This window comes from Equus asinus, chromosome 1, assembly GCF_041296235.1.
Source record: "Equus asinus isolate D_3611 breed Donkey chromosome 1, EquAss-T2T_v2, whole genome shotgun sequence".
NCBI classification, from domain to species: Eukaryota; Metazoa; Chordata; class Mammalia; order Perissodactyla; family Equidae; genus Equus; species Equus asinus.
Genome location: NC_091790.1, coordinates 112,807,915 through 112,824,444, shown reverse-complemented (window position 1 = coordinate 112,824,444; position 16,530 = coordinate 112,807,915). Strand labels below are relative to the sequence as shown.

Here is a 16,530-nt window from a genome sequence, read left to right as displayed (position 1 = left end):
ACTATGAGCAAGTTCAAATTGTACAATACTTATCTCTTTTACTATTCAGGAATAGGCAGGTTGCTTTGGCTAACACATTCAAGACCAAAACATACCAAAAAAGGAACAGGATGTTGAAAGTGGGACAGTTTAAGATAGCTGGAGATTAAGAAAGCCCAAATACATTCTAATACAGTGGAAACAACTCAGGCTTTGTAGCCAGACATATTTAAGTTCGAATTCCAGCTCTGCCACTAGCTGACCAACTAACACAATACAAGTCATTTAACTGTTAAGCCTCAGTATTCTCATCTGTCAAAGATAATAGCACTGATCTTTCAGATTTTTTTATGAGGATTAAAGGCAACACATGCATTATTTCCAACATTATGGCCAGTATATTATAGGCACTTGACAAATGTAGCTATTACTATTAAATACAAATAGAATTTTTACTAGGAAAGCATCTAGTAACATGCGTAGAATGACAAAACAGTATAGCAATGGTAGTCACAAGAACACACAAAGAAGAGTAACAGGAAAACAAAAAATAAATACACATATACCTACATGAGAGCCAGCCCAGGCACAACATGAACAAGTGGTCTGGGCTCCCCCTCCTGCGGTAACAAAAAACTTCAGGTTAGTTGTCCTCACTGATCTACCAGGAAAGATTTGCTTCCAAAACAGAAGTACACTTACTTCTTGTCTTCTCAATATATTGTAAAACCAAGATATGAAGTAGTGAGACATGATACTTGGTATCTAGGTTACAGAATTAAGTCACTCTAGTCACTGAATCTTACACTACAGCTGTCATAAAATGTGACACACACAACCCGAGGCATTCTAGAATACTAAGTCAACATTATACAATTATATTATTTAGTTAAAATTATACTCGACAATGCAAACAGTAAATCATACAGTTCTTTCTGGTTAACGACAACACATGTGGGAACCCATGCTTTTGTAATATATTCCTAATTATTTTTTTCATACAACCAATTAAAGTTCTAAATAAAAAAAGTTACGTATTTAGCTAATATCACTAAACAACTCTCCTACAGGTGCTTTATTTTAGCTTAATTTAGAATGTGCTCTATATGAAATTTCAAAAATTGAATATATCTGTTCAGACTCTAATATGTATACAGGGAGGAACTGGTTCAGACTTCCAAAGCTAGGCTATAAGAAGCCGTGCTGTTTCCACTCTTGGAGTCCTGAGCTGCCCTGTGAGAAATCCAACTATCCTGATGAGGAGATCATGTGCAAAGGCCCCAAGACACCATGGAGAGAGGAGCTCAGCTCACCATCTAGTCATCCCTGACAAGGCAATAGGCATGTAAGTGAAGTCACCCTGGACCCAAGAGACAAGACCAGCCACCAACTGAACACCACGGAGCAACCCCAGCCAACTCCACATGAAGCACAATCACCTAGCCAATCCTGCTGGCATTTCTGACACACAAAATCATCAGATAGAAGAAAATGGTTGCTGTTTTAAGCTACCAAGTTTTAGGTTAGTTTGTTACACAGCAATAAATAATGCAGCCTTTACAAAGTCTTCTTACAGTCAATGAAAAAATTATTTTGGGTAAATTATGTATGTATGAGACATGCACTGACTTCAGAGAAACATTAAAATAGAATTCATCTTATAAAACACACTGATATTTTAAACTCTAAGAGTGAATGGCTAGAATAAAGATGCTTAGCAATATATAATGTCAGAGTTATAAAGAAAATCAAACACCTCAAAATTATTTCCTCCCTTAGCTTCTGTGATACTGCATAGCTCAGTTTTCCTTTCTAATTCCCATGAATGCTACACTTCAAACAATGCTCTCTCCCCAGAACTCTTTTATCTCTTTATTGAAATCCTACTACACTGATCTTCAAAGTTGCTCTCAAACATCCCCTCCTCTCTCCTGCAACCTTTCTTTCTTTCTTTTTTTTTTAGTGAGGAAGATTGGCCCGGAACTAACATCTATTGCTAATCCTCCTCTTTTTGCTGAGGAAGATTGTCCCTGAGCTAATGTCTGTGCCCATCTTCCTCTATTTTCTATGTGGGACGCCACCACAGCATGGCTTGATGAGCAGTACATAAGTCCACACCTGGGATCCAAACCCATGAGCCATGGGCCACAGAAGCAGAGCACATGAACTTACCCACTACACTACCAGGCCAGCCCCTTTCTCCCTTTCTTAATATCTGCCTGCCTCCACTACCACTAGTACCACCACTACTCTCTATTTGTCTTGTGGCATTTAACTTACTGCACTAAATATTATAATTACTTTTTCTAATATCCTGATTGTTTAAGTTACTTGAAGACAAAGACTGTATATTATTGATTCTGTCACTTTTAACACCTACCACAGCATCAAAGTATGAAAAATGTTTGTCAAGGTCGGCCCCAAGGCATAGTGGTTAAGTTTGGCATGCTCTGCTTCAGCATCCTGCATTCACAGATTAGGATCCCAGGCGCAAATCTACACCACTTGTCAGCCACGCTGTGGCAGCAACCCACATATAAAGTACAGGAAGATTGGCACAGATGTTACCTCAGGGCTAAACTTCCTCAGAAAAAATAAAAATAAAAATATTTGTTGAGTTGAATGGTTATACTTTGCTAATAGAGATCCTGGATTTCAAAGAAAAACAATGCTTGAAGTACCACACAGAAATCACTTCCTGAATATTACAAAGTATCTTACTGTAATTCAGTCTGTTCCTGATTACAAGTAATTGATAACCTTTCACTGTTATAAAGTTATATACCCAATTATCAAGTATATGTAGAAAAACAAAAAGCTTTCTTATATACCAGTAACAATCAGGAAAAAAAACTCCCCCAAATAAAACAAACACCAGAGGAAAACTCATAATCTGTATTAAATATCAATAAATTTTATGGAGACAGAATATAAAAATAGGTAAAGATACACATGCAGCTTTTAAGTATAAAGATAACTGTAATGATTAGAATTTGCTCCTAAGTTAACCAATAAATTTAATGACAATCCCTAGGGGATTGTGGAGGGTGAGGGAACTTTACAAAATAATTCTCAAGTTAATCAAAAAGGAAAACCAAGGGGCTGGCCCCATGGCCAAGTGGTTAAGTCTGTGTGCTCCACTTTGGTGGCCCAGGGTTTCGCCAGTTCGAATCCTGGGTGCAGACATGGCACCGCTCATCAAGCCATGCTGAGGCGGCATCCCACATGCCACAACTAGAAGGACCCCCAACTAAAAATATACAACTATGTACCAGGGGGCTTTGGGGAGAAAAAGGAAAAATAAAAAAATCTTTTAAAAAACAAAAGGAAAAATAAGAGTAAGGAAACTCTGATCCAAAGCTTACAAACCAAAATTTTCAAAATGTACCATAAACCTAAATGTAAAACCTAAAACCATAAAGTTTCTAAAAGAAAACCTGTGTGACCTTATGTGACAAAGCTCTCTTATTTAAGACACAAAAAGTACGAACCATAAATGAAAGAAATTATAAAGTGGACTTCATCAAAATTAAATTTTTCTGCTGTGAAAAAGCATAAAGGACAACATTCAGAGAATGTAAAGCCACTGAATGGGGGAATACACTTGCAAAATACATATCTGATAAAGAATCTGTACACAGAATATGTGAAGAACTTGTACATACAATATGTAAAGAACTTTCACAATTTAATAATAATAAAACACCCAGTAAGAGACAATCTGAACAGAAACTTCACCAAAGAAGAGATAGGGATGGAAAACTAGCACATAAAAAGATACTCAACATCAATAGTCATTAGAGAATTGCAAATAAAAACTACAATGAAATACTACTACTTATCCACTAGGATGGCTCAAATTTTGTAAACTGACAATATCAAGGGCTGATGGGAATGCAAAACAGTACAGCCACTTTAGAAAAGTGTGTCAGTTTCTTATGAAGTCAAACATACACTTACCATACAACCCAGCAATTCCACTTCTAGGTATTTACTCAAGAGAAATGAAAACACACATGCACCCCGAGATGTGTATGTGAATGCAGCAGGAGTGTTCATAATCATCAAAACTAGAAACAACGCAAACTCCCACCAACTAGCAAGTGGAAAACAAACTGCGGTGTCTCCATACGACGAGCTACTCAGAGATAAAAGCAACGAGCTGATGAATGCAAACACTGACAAACCTCAAAAGCAACGTGTTAAGTCAAAGAAGCCAAACACCAAACAGTTAGACGTTGTATGATTCAACTCATATGACAGTTTGGAAAAGACAAAACTCTCGGAACAGAAACAGATCACCCCTGGGACCAGAGGCAGTGAGACAGCACTGAGTGGCAGGTGACAGCAATCTGCATCATGACTGTGCTAGTGGTTACTACGTACACTTACCAAAACTCATAGAACTGTATACCCAATAAGAGCAAATTTTATGTAAATTATACCTCAATAAGCCTGATATTTTAAAAAGCCAGGAAAATTCTGAAAACAAATATGGACGCAGGGGAGCCTTCCCCTCGAGATACCAAAATCTCCTCTAAAGATACAGCAATGACAAGAGTGTTACTTGAGCAGAAATGACCTGAGACAGATAAATGTAAAGAACTGAGAATCTAAAAACAGGCCCAAGCACACATGATTTTTGGTATATGATAAAAGCTGGCGTTCTACATCTGTATGGAAAGAAGAACTATTCAATAAATAGTGTGAAAAACTATCAAGGGGCCGGCCCCGTGGCCGAGTGGTTAAGTTTGCACACTCTGCTTCGGTGGCCGAGGGTTTCGCCGATTTGAATCCTGGGCGAGGACATGGCACCACTCATCGGGCCATGCTGAGGCAGCATCCCACATACCACAACTAGAAGGACCCGCAACTAAAAAATACACAACTATGTACCAGGGGTCTTTGGGGAGAAAAAGGAAAAATAAAATCTTTAAAAAAAAAAAAACCTATCTAACTATTGGAACAAAATTAATTTGGATAGGGGCCAGACCGGTGGCTAGTGGTTAAGTTCACACACTCTGCTTCGGTGGCCCAGGTTTGCAGGTTTGGATCCCAGGTACAGATCTATACATCACTCATCAAGCCAAGCTGAGGTGGCATCCCACATACAAGATAGAGGAAGACTGACATAGATGTTAGCTCAGGGCCAATCTTCCTCACCAAAAAAAATTTTTTAAAAATTTAATTTGGGGGGCTGGCCCCGTGGCCGAGTGGTTAAGTTCGCGCGCTCCGCTGCAGGCGGCCCAGTGTTTCGTCGGTTCGAATCCTGGGCGCGGACATGGCACTGCTCGTCAGACCACGCTGAGGCAGCGTCCCACATGCCACAACTAGAGGAACCCACAACGAAGAATACACAACTATCTACCGGGGGGCTTTGGGGAGAAAAAGGAAAAAATAAAATCTTTAAAAAAAAAAAAAAATTTAATTTGGATTTCTACCTAATTTTAAGTCTAAATAAATGCCAAATAGAGCAAAGATTTCCATTTACAGTGCCATTACAGATTCTGTAAACAAACTTGGATTAAAAACATAACGTACTGATAAGCTTCCTCAAAAAAGCTTATAACCTCAAAAAACAAACCTTATTGATAACCTCAAAAAAAATGAGGTTAGAGTATACAAAATGGCAATTCTGATAACTCAGTGTTAGTGAAACACAGTTCAATTAGTATTACCCACACAGTTCACTTCCTTTCTAGCTCTCGTGCCATTAATACCTGCCTCTTGCGCTCACTTGACAACATGCCCAATGTCTGCAAGCTGCTGGTCAACTTCTCCTCCCATTATCACCTTTCTGGTGTTCTCACTTTGAAATACCTGCCAACATTTTCTTGAGTGACACCAGACCTCTCTTCTGAGCAGGCAAAAAGGGCTGGAATATAGTGCAACTCATTCATTTCCCAAACAGTTATCGAGTACCCAGAGGCTGAGGGCCTCACCGGAAACAAGATCATCACAGGCCCAGATTCCACAGAGCTTACAGTCTAGTGAAGAAGATGACAAACAAGTGATTCAAATGAAGTGAAGAGGGGCCGGCCTGGTGACACTGCGGTTAAGTGCGCACGTTCTGCTTCGGCAGCCCAGGGTTCACCAGTATGGATCCCGGGTGCAGACATGGCACCGCTTGCCAAGCTATGGTGTGGTAGGCGTCCCACATAGAAAGCAGAGGAAGATGGGCACGGATGTTAGCTCAGGGCCAGGCTTCCTCAGCAAAAAGAGAAGGATTGGCAGCAGTTAGCTCAGGGCTAATCTTCCTCAAAAAAAAAAAAAAAAAGTGAAGAAAGTCAGGACAGAAGTGCAAAGGGATGTGGGAAGAGACAGCAAGCAGACCTCACCTGCTCCAGGGAGTGGCAGAGGCCTCCCTTCAAGCTGAGTCTTCACAGATGCTAGCTGTGAGCAGGGTGGAGTAGAAGCGTGGAACTAGGCAGGAAAGGATAATGGGTGCAGCAAGTGCCAGGCAGCAGGAGCACTGAGAAGCCCAAGCGCTAACCAAGGATAGGCCCAGCCAGAGCCTGGGAGGGCATTTTAAGGAATGTGAATATCATTTCATAATCAAATGGGACATGATCAAATATGCACTTAGATCCCTAGTTAGCACTTAGGCTGAAGCATGAAGAATGAGTTGAAAGATCACAGATCTGGAAGGAGGGAGCCCAATAACGAGGCAGTTATACAGTAATCCAGGCTAGAGATAAAGGTAATTCGAACTAAGACTAGTGGAAAGGACAGAGTGAAAGCAGAGAGATATGAAAGACAGTGGCTACAAGTGATAAGACTTGGCTACAGGCTGGATGAAGCTCAAGTGTAGAATCCAGTTTTCAAGCTTGAGCCTCCAGACATATGATGGCACTGAGATATGGAATATATACAGCAAGACAAATTTGGGTAAGGAAGACTATGAGTTTTGAACACAATAATTTTACAGTTCTATGGGACATCTAATAGTGGTTACAGTCAAAGGAGGCAGTTGAATATATGGATCTAAAACTCTGGACTGAGCAAAGATTTGGGGAATGCTAACAACAGACACTAGAAAACTAAGAGTGAATAGCAAAGCTGGAAAGAAGAGTAACGTAAAAGGGTCCAAAACTAAACCAAAAGCTAAAATAGCAGCAGCAGAGATAAGGAAAATGGCAGGGAGGCCAGAAGTGGGAGGACAAATGGAAAGTAACTTGTTAAACCAGAGTAAAGGTTAACAGACCTGCCTAATCTTGGTTTTTTAGACGCCTTTTAAAGGTTGTGAACAGCTGGTTACCTAAGAACTAAGAGAGGACCTGAGATTATCTGCTACTTACAGAAAAAGCAACTGTTGCAGTCTGCCACTGTAAAGAGACTTTTAAAAGGGTCCCCTCCACACACATATACTGCAGCACACACACTAAATGAACAGAATCGCCCATATATAGTACAACATTTTTAAAGATTTTATTTTTTCCTTTTTCTCCCCAAAGCCCCCTGGTACATAGTTGAACACTTTTAGTTGTGGATTCTTCTAGCTGTGGCACGTGGGATGCTGCCCCCAGCATGGCCTGATGAGCGGTGCCATGTCTGAGCCCAGGATCCAAACCAGTGAAACCCTGGGCCACCGCAGTGGAACATGTGCACTTAACCACTCGGCCGGCCCCTAGAACAACATTTTTAAATCTTACCCACTGACTCACCACTGAGTGGAGTTGCATCTGATAACAGAACTCTAGTATAAGGTACTTGCCTACATCTCACACTCACATCCATCTTTTCAAACCAGTTCTCCTACATGCCTACCCACATTTTTCAATGATATGCTTATTCTCTCCATCTGAAACCATAAAATTATATATAAATCTCCCTTTCTTGCAACATATTTGATAATCATGATGCCATAATATATATTCCCTCTCAAAATCTTTTCCTTTCCGTGTCCAGGAGTACCAATGGTTTCATCACTATTTGCCTACCATATTTCTATATCCATCCAATATCCCTGTCTCTAACACTTCTCTCAACCAATCCATCCTACACAATGCCAGCAAATTAGTCTGAACTCCTTATCCTGGCAAATAGAGGGCAGACTGCGGCAGACTTTCAACTGCCATGCCGTCCTATCTCCCAACTTTGCACAAAATCACCAAGCCCAGCCAAATGGTTCTATTCACAGACCAGTGAAGGTGCCAGGCATACTCCTGTCTCTACAATCTTGTTCACACCATTCCCCCTGCCTAAGAAGCCTGTCTCCATCACCTCCATTTACCTAAGTCCTACTCTTTCATGAAAGCCCAGTTCCTTTATTTGGGAAACTCTCACAACGCAAGGTACAATTCTAGAGGAAGGCAATCTAAAACATTAACACAGTCAGCACAGTGGTTTAGAGCCGGAGCTCTGAAGTCAAACCATCTAAAGATCTAAAACCCAGATTTACTACTCATTTTATATCCTTGCATCTGCTTTCCAGAATATTGCTCCACGTCAAACCAGTCAAAGTGGCTCTGAATTAGTTAATATCTGAAGAAAATGTATACCCTCTCTATAAAAAAGCTAAAAAGAGGAGATACTTAAATTTGCAATGCCAAGAGGATAAATAAAATTAATTTCTTAATAAAAAAGCATTATTTTTCACTTCAAACCAATCACTGAGTGCCAGGCAAGATCATAAAATGATGCCTGCACTGAAGGAACTGATATAATCTAGTAGAATGGGAATTCATATAGGTATACAGTTAATTTATATTAACCAATAGAGAACGTTATGGAATAGAGATGATAATTTTGAAATATATACAGTATTTAACACACTATACTCATGTATACAGTTGGCCCTCCATATCCACAGTTCACGTCCATGCATCAAGAGGCCTAGGATGGTTGCGTCTATACTGAAGCGTGTGTACAGACTTTTTTTTGTCATGATTCCCTAAACAATATGACAACTATTTACATAGCACTTATATGGTATTAGGTATTACAAATAATCTAGAGATGATTTAAAGTATATGGGAGGATGTGCACAGGTTATATGCAAACACTACACCATTTTATATAAGGGACTTGAGCATCTGCAGATTTTGGTACGGGGCGGGGGGTAGGATCCTGGAACCAACCCCCCACAGGTACCAAGGGGGATACCAAAAAAAATCTACAAGATAACAGGTATGTTGAACTGGTATTTTCAAAAAGTTAATGTCATATGAAAAAAAAAAGTGAGGACAGTTCTAGATTAAAATAGACCCAACAGATGTAGTGTGTTTGGGGCACAATGGGGGAACTGGGAGTAACTAGAAGAATTTTTACACGGACTGGCTATATGATTATTTTAAGTGTTTTATTGTTATTGTGATTATGTAGTTACCTTTAGGAAATGAAGCTGAAATATTTAAGAATGAAGTATCATGATGTCCAAAATTTACTTTCAAATGATTCAGTGCACATATATGATAAAATATTAACAGATGTTGAATCTACGAGGAAAATCTACAAGAGCTCATTGTGTTGTTCTTTCAAGTTTTCTATATGCTTAAATTTTTTATAATAAAGTTACGAAAAAAGAAATAACTTGGAAAATTTTTTAAAGTTCCTCTCTACTTTCTACTTTCCTATTGACTGCAGTCTAAAAGGAAAAAATTTAATTAACTGTCGCGCTGTGTAGTTAGGCTCAGACCCTGGCAGGGACGGGGTTGATTCAAATTCTTTACATATTAGCTATGCAACTCTGAGCACGCTAGGAAAAACTCTGGGCTTTAATCTAAAAATACTGAGATAATACCATGGTATATGGCACTCAATAAAGGCCTTTTCTTTCCCCTATGAAACCCCAATACTTTATTTCCTATGCTTAAGTGGCTGATGAACACTGACTTCCCAAGTATCTGCTTCAATTAGTTATCATGGGGGAGTTTGTCTGCTTACTCAGATTACTTACTTTTCTGATACTAAAGAGTTAACCTAACCCTTAGGCACTACTGGTGGGAATGCAAAATGGTGGAACCACTATGGAAAATAGTCATGGAAAACAGTTCCTCAAAAAAATTAAAAATAGAATTACCATATGATCCAGCAATTCTACTTCTGGGTATATACCCAAATGAATTGAAAGCAGGGACTCAAACAGGTATCTGTAAACCTATGCTCATAGCAGCATTATTCACAATAGCCAAAAGGTAGAAGAACACAAGTGTCCATCAGAGGATGGATGGATAAACAAAATGTGGTATATACCTAAAACAGAATATTATTCAGCCTCAAAGAGGAAATTCTGACACGTGCTGCAACACGGATGAACCTTGAAGACACTATACTAAGTGAAATAAACCTGTCACAAAGGACAAATACTTTGTGATTCCACTCATACGACGTACTCAGAGTAGTCAAATTCATAGAGACAGTAGAATGGTGGTTGCCAAGGGCTGGGGGAGAGGAGGAAGAGAAAAAGGGGGTTATTCTTTAATGGGAATGGACTTTGAGAAGATGCAAAAGGTTCTGGAGATGGATGGTGGTGATGGTTGCACAACAATGTGAATGCGCTTAATGCCACTAAACTACACGCTTTAAAAATAGCTATAATGGCATATTTTATGTTATGTGTATTTTACCATAATTTTAAAAAATAATTTTTTTTAAAAGTTAACCTAAAAAATACATAAGTAGGGCCAGCCCAGTGGTGTAGCAGTTAAGTTCTTGCATCCTGCTTTGGCAGCTTAGGGTTCATGGGTTCAGATTCCAGAACGGACGTAGCACTGCTTGTCAAGCCACAATGTGGCAGCATCCACATTAAATAGAAGATGATTGGCACAGATGTTAGCTCAGCAACAATCTTCCTCACACACACAAAAATTTATACACACACACACACACACACACACATATAAGCATATCTATTCCAGAAGAAGATATATTAAATTGTTAATGATAGCTTGAGAGTGGGGGAGAATTTCAATCCTTAAAATATACACAAGCATTGTTGAAATTTCATAAGCATTATTAGTTCAGTAATGGAAAAAATTTCAATCCTAGTTATTTTTGTGGTGAAATGATATATGTTGGGAATATGCTTTAAAATGGCAGAGCAAAAAATATAAAACTAAGTGGAGGAGTGGAAATGAAACATGAATCGTAAAATGTTGATAGCTGAAGCAGGGTGATGGGTAGACCCAGAATTCATACTACTATTCTGGTTTCTTTTGTATTAACTAAAATTTTTCATGATAAAAAGCTAAATATTTTCAATCTACAATCCAAAAAAAATAATATGTACAATGTAACATTTAATGTACCTTCAAAAATGAAAATGAAGTCATAAAAATATTAGTTTAGTTGGTAAGAATGCACTTTTATTACTGATTCTCCTTAATCACACAAATGCAGAAAGATTTTATGTAAGCCACAATATTTCATCATAATTCTTTTTACTCTAACACAAATTAAGTATCATTATTTTTTCAATATCCTAAAGTAGTTTATCACAGGTTCAAATCCTGGGCACAGACCTACACCACTCATCAGCCATGCTGTGGTGGCAACCCACATATAAAGTGGAGGATGACTGGCACAGATGTTAGCTCTGGGTTAATCTTTCTCAGCAAAAAAACACAAAACGTATGCTTCATACTAATACACACCACAAATTCCTAGAAACAAAGATACCAATGGAAAAACTGTACAAGTTATACTTATCCATGAATTCAGTGAAAATAAATGTCTTCAATGTATTGGGTAGGAAAGAAGGGTTAGGAACTAATATCCCTTACAAATGCCTACAATATGCTAGGTTCATATAATTCTAATAACCATGGCATGAAAAGGTATCCTTATATAACAGCTAAGTAAGGGCTCAAAAAGATTAAGCAGCTTGACCAATGTCACCCAAAGAGGAACAAATCAAAAAATTTTAGATCTCTTCTTGAAAAATATAACTAAGCAACAGGAAGAAAAAGAAATGGAAACATAAATTCCATCCTTGATGTAACTAGGAGATATATATAGTAACTGAAACCTGAAATACAATGTATGAAGATAGAAAGCTCATGGTGGAACAGTAAATGACTTAGCATAAGAGAAGACAGTTAATCCAAGTCCCCACAGAAAGAGATAATGACAATCCTATTCACTCTGTAGTATCCCAGAAAGGCTTAGAAATTGGAGACACTGGAAGAGGCAAGAGGGCAGAACCAACCTCCTCCTCCCCACCCCACCCCCCACATTCCTAAGGGAATCAGAAGTATGGTCTCCATCCAAACTAAATCAGAGTGGCTCCAGGCTCAGGGGTGTCCCTCACAGAAAAAAGAAGTGAAATGCTGATACGAAAACAGGGAGAATAAGTGAAAATTTATAAACTGAATGGTGAGACTTGCAAGCTTTCTCTCCCCGCTCAGTACTAGAACCCTGCCATCTAAACTCACTACCTCTGCCAATCCCCTCCCCTTTCTCCATTATTCCACTCAGACAGACAGACAGAAAAATGAAGGACCTTTATCTGAAGAAGCTGAAAGTCTTCTTACCACCATCCAGAGAAAAGAAATAAAGATGAACATGTGAGAGTTCATGAGTCACTAAGCCATGCTCATGCACGCCCAGGGAGCTTTCAATCAGTTGTGGAATTTTCTCTTGAATATGAAGGAACTGCTAAGGATCACACAGATCTGAAGAAAGCCTCCAACGAAAAGAAAGAGACCAAAATAAACAGGAAAAAAGTTAGAGGAACCAAAACAGCGCAAGAAACAGAAGAACATGTCAAAGAAATTATAATTAATATCCTTGAAGAGATAACAGAAGATGCCGTACCCATGAAAAAGGAACAAGATGCTGTAATACAGGAACAAAGAACAGGAGCTCATAAAACATTTTTTCAGGGGATAGCTGAAATTTTAAAATTCAGTGAAAGGGTTGAAATCTCGCAGATAGTATAACAAAAGACAACATTTGGAGGTCAAATTTTTCAACATCAACATTGGAAGGCAGGCAGCAAGGGAACACCTCCAAACTTTTGAGCGAAAATGAGTTCCAATATAGCGATCTCTCAACAGCTAGTCAAGTCTGAGGATAAAAATAAAATCCCCCAAAACTGATTTCCCATGCACTCTTTCAGAGTAATATTAGGGGAAATCAAAATGAAGGAATAAACCAAAAGGAAGGCATGGGATCCAGAAAAAGGAACTCAACAAAAGTGAAAGAAATTCCCAGAACAAAAGCTGAGGGCAGTCCCAAGATGACAGCTCTGCAACAGGCCTGGAGAGAGAACAATCCAGACGAAAGCAGGAAGGCTGGCAGCTACGGAAGGGACGACTGCAGGGGCCATGGATGCCTAAGTTTATCGGACAGACCTGACCACGCGGAAAACTGCACTGAGAAGCATTTTATGGAGCTGCTGGAGGGTATAAAAGACTTTGCCGGACAAAACTAAGCAAATGAAAAACGGAGGCACGAAAAACACAAGGTTACACAAGAAAATGAAATCACTATAAACGACAAGCTCAGTAGTGACAAATATTTGTTCATAACGGTAAAAATAATATCAATTTAACCTAAAGTTGTGGAATAATATTAGAAAGATGGGGGAAAGTCTAGTTTGAAAAATCTTCGAACATCTATCCCTTTAAAATCACTGACATCTACATACCTCAAATTATTCAGTTCTAAGAAAAGCCTCTATTTTCATTAGAGTTAAATTCTGTAACTAGACTTTCAAGGCAAAAATTCAGTGACATGCTCTGGCTTCGTCTTGGGATACTTCACAGGGTCATTCTAAGGAAAAAACGTTGAATGCAAAGCAAAAACACTAACAAAAATCAGAAGATCTACACAATGTATTGGTTACTGGCATCAGTTAAGGCACTGTCATCTAATAATAACACGTCTGTTCTGCTGTTTACTATATAACCCTAATGCTGGACACCTTCAGTACATGTCACCTTCACCTTCCACGTTTACTAATTCATCAATTTCTTCAGTCTTACAAGAAAATGGGCTGTGAACCCTTCAGTTGATTACATAAGCACCAAAACCTAGTTATTTTCTAGTTTTAAAAATCTAAAATGTTCTGCGCTTTTTCTTTTTCTAAGAAATAAATGTAACTTTTATTTGATGACTCAGGCTATCATGGAAGTCAGCCACAGCACTCTGCCCAGACGGCCCCAGAGTTTTCAGTGTGTAAGACATCAGCCCCTGTGTTAAACCAGCCTAGACTGGTACGCGTCTATAATTCTCCTGTTCATCACTTTTAACTTTCCAATCTACTGTCAATGATCTTCCCTCTATCTGGACTGACCCACCCTTGGGTTGACACTGAAAAGCAACCCTTCTCTTTGATTTTTCGTTTTCCTTCAATAAAATATCAGCATTTCCATCAGAAAAATGTCAATTTTACAATAGTGTTAATACGGAGTCACTACTCAAAGAAACCTACATAGGTCATGGAAAAACACCTTTCTCGAATCCTAATGTAAAAGCTATCACTGCTTATATTCAGTCTTAATAATAAGCTGTAGTCTTCAAAAAGAGGATTCTAAATGTAACCGAAAAGACTAGAAAAATCTCTCTTTAACAGCCAACTCATTTTAGGGGCTATGTATGTGCTCCATATTTTATGTTACAATTGTTAAAGAAAGCTTACTTATCTTCGGCCATTCCAACACACCGACAATGTGAGACCCATATTCACTGACGCGCTCAAAGAACTTAGAAGAGCGAATACACTGTTTACACATCACAAAGAAAGCTGATACCGAGCTACAAATGCACAGACGCTCAGGCATTTACAACTTTTAAATGTAACCATTAAAACTAAACAGCTTTAAAATACTGACCACCTAGAATTCCAAGCGAAAAGTCACACAAATTCCATCCTCAACACCCCTTTCCTAGAAGCCACGGCCTCCCGAGCTGAGGTCTCCACCTCGTGCAGCAGTCCCTGACGGCCACGCTTCGATGTCAAGCTGTGCTGCAGGCAAACATCCGGGAACAGGTAACACTGTTGCCACAGACTCTTGCGCAGCGTTTGCAAAAACTGTGAACACAGCCACTCTGATTCCGACAGACAGGAATGTTTCACGATTTTATCTACCATTCGATTAGCAAGGCTAAACCTGCTTGACATCTCATTTTTCCTAAAAAGCAGAAAAAATACTTTGTACTGTGGGTCAGTGTACATTTATGATCAAGATCATCGGGGGCTTTAAGCTTTGGATCAGAGATCGAGTTTGCAGCCGCTCTCTATGCTGAACCACTGTCAGATCACTGTGTACCGGTTCTTAAATAGGCAGGACCATCTACTGCAAACAAACACTTGCAGACAATCAACGCGACCAGCCTACGTTTTCAAAGAACACTGTCTGGCCGCGTCTGAAAAGGACGTTTAAGGCTTTGCCTTCTCGTGATGCTAAAACACCTCGCAGCGACTAGATCTGGCCCCAAACACGTCAACGCTCCTGCCTCCATCATTTGCTGCAGGAAAAAAAAAAAGAATATGGCTGAAAACCGCTTCCGAAGAGCGGCGTCTCGCCCGGGACCACTGCGAACACGCGGGGCGGGCCCGCACAGCCAGCGTTCCCTAATAGGGACGGGAAGCCGCGTCCCCGGCAGCTCCGGGGCTCTCCACACCCCTTTTCGGACAGCGTCTCCCAGCGCGGGAGCCGGGGGCACGGGAGCGCATTCGCGATCGCACCTCCGCGGTCCAGCGCTCCCCTGAGCATCGCCCGCCGCCAGGCCGGACCCTCCCGCGCCCCGGGGCCGGCCCCGCAGGGCGCGCGCGCGAGCAGGAACCGCGCGCAAAGCGAGAGGCGCGGCCATGGCCCCCGCGGCGACCGCGACGACAAGCTCCATTTCCTGTCCCCACGGGGGCACCCCGGAGCCGCCGAGCCCCGCCCCCCACGCCCCCTCCCCGCGGCGCCCGACCCACCTCGCGGCGGCGGCGGCCCCTCGCCGTTCTCCTCGCGGGCGGCGCCGCGCTCGCCCGGGCCGTGCCGCCGGCGCTCGCGCTCGCGCCGCTCCTTGGGTCTGCGCGGCCTGGCGCGCGCGGCGGCGGCGGCGGCGGCCGGCAGCAGCAGGCGGGGCGGCGGCGCGGGCGGCAGCGCGGGGGGCCCCGGCGGCTTGCGCGGCGGCGGCGCCGAGGCCGCGGAGGCCGCGCCAGCGGGGAAGGCGCAGCCGCTCCGCGCGGGGGCCGGGGCCGAGGCGGCCGGCAGCGCGGCGAGGCTCCAGGGCGCCGGGCCGCCGCAGCTCTGAGGCGAGGGCGCCGCGGGCGGCTGCCGGCCGTGCCCGCCGCTGCCGCCCTCGCCGTTCAGCCTGCGCGGCGCCTTCTTCTCCTCAGCGCGGCCCTTCTTGGCGGACACAGGGCCCGGCGCGTCCCGGGAGGCGGGCTGCAGCTTGCCGCACGGCTCCCTCTCCGCGGCCGCGGCGGCGGCGCCGTGCGCGGGGCCCGGCGGCTCCGCCATCTTGCGCTCCCGTTGTATTTACTCGCTCGGCTCCGGGCGCGGGCCGGGGCGGGGCGCGGTGGGGCGGGGCGGGGCGTCGTCCGGCCTCCGCGGGCCGCCGCGCTGAGGGACCCTTCCAGCAGCCAATCGGAGCGCGCGTCTCGAGCCCAAG

General features: G+C 42.0%; 1 protein-coding gene across 1 annotated transcript in view; it reads right to left on the bottom strand.

Annotated features, from left to right (window-relative positions):
• The window catches only part of RSBN1L (round spermatid basic protein 1 like), a 71,482-nt gene extending 55,004 nt beyond the window's left edge, over positions 1 to 16,478 (bottom strand). The window contains exon 1 of the mRNA XM_070505830.1: positions 15,848 to 16,478. Coding sequence (XP_070361931.1) covers positions 15,848 to 16,379 — 532 coding nt within the window. The 5' untranslated portion in view covers positions 16,380 to 16,478. The remainder of the gene's footprint in view (positions 1 to 15,847) is intronic.
• Between the last annotated feature and the right edge of the window lie 52 nt (positions 16,479 to 16,530).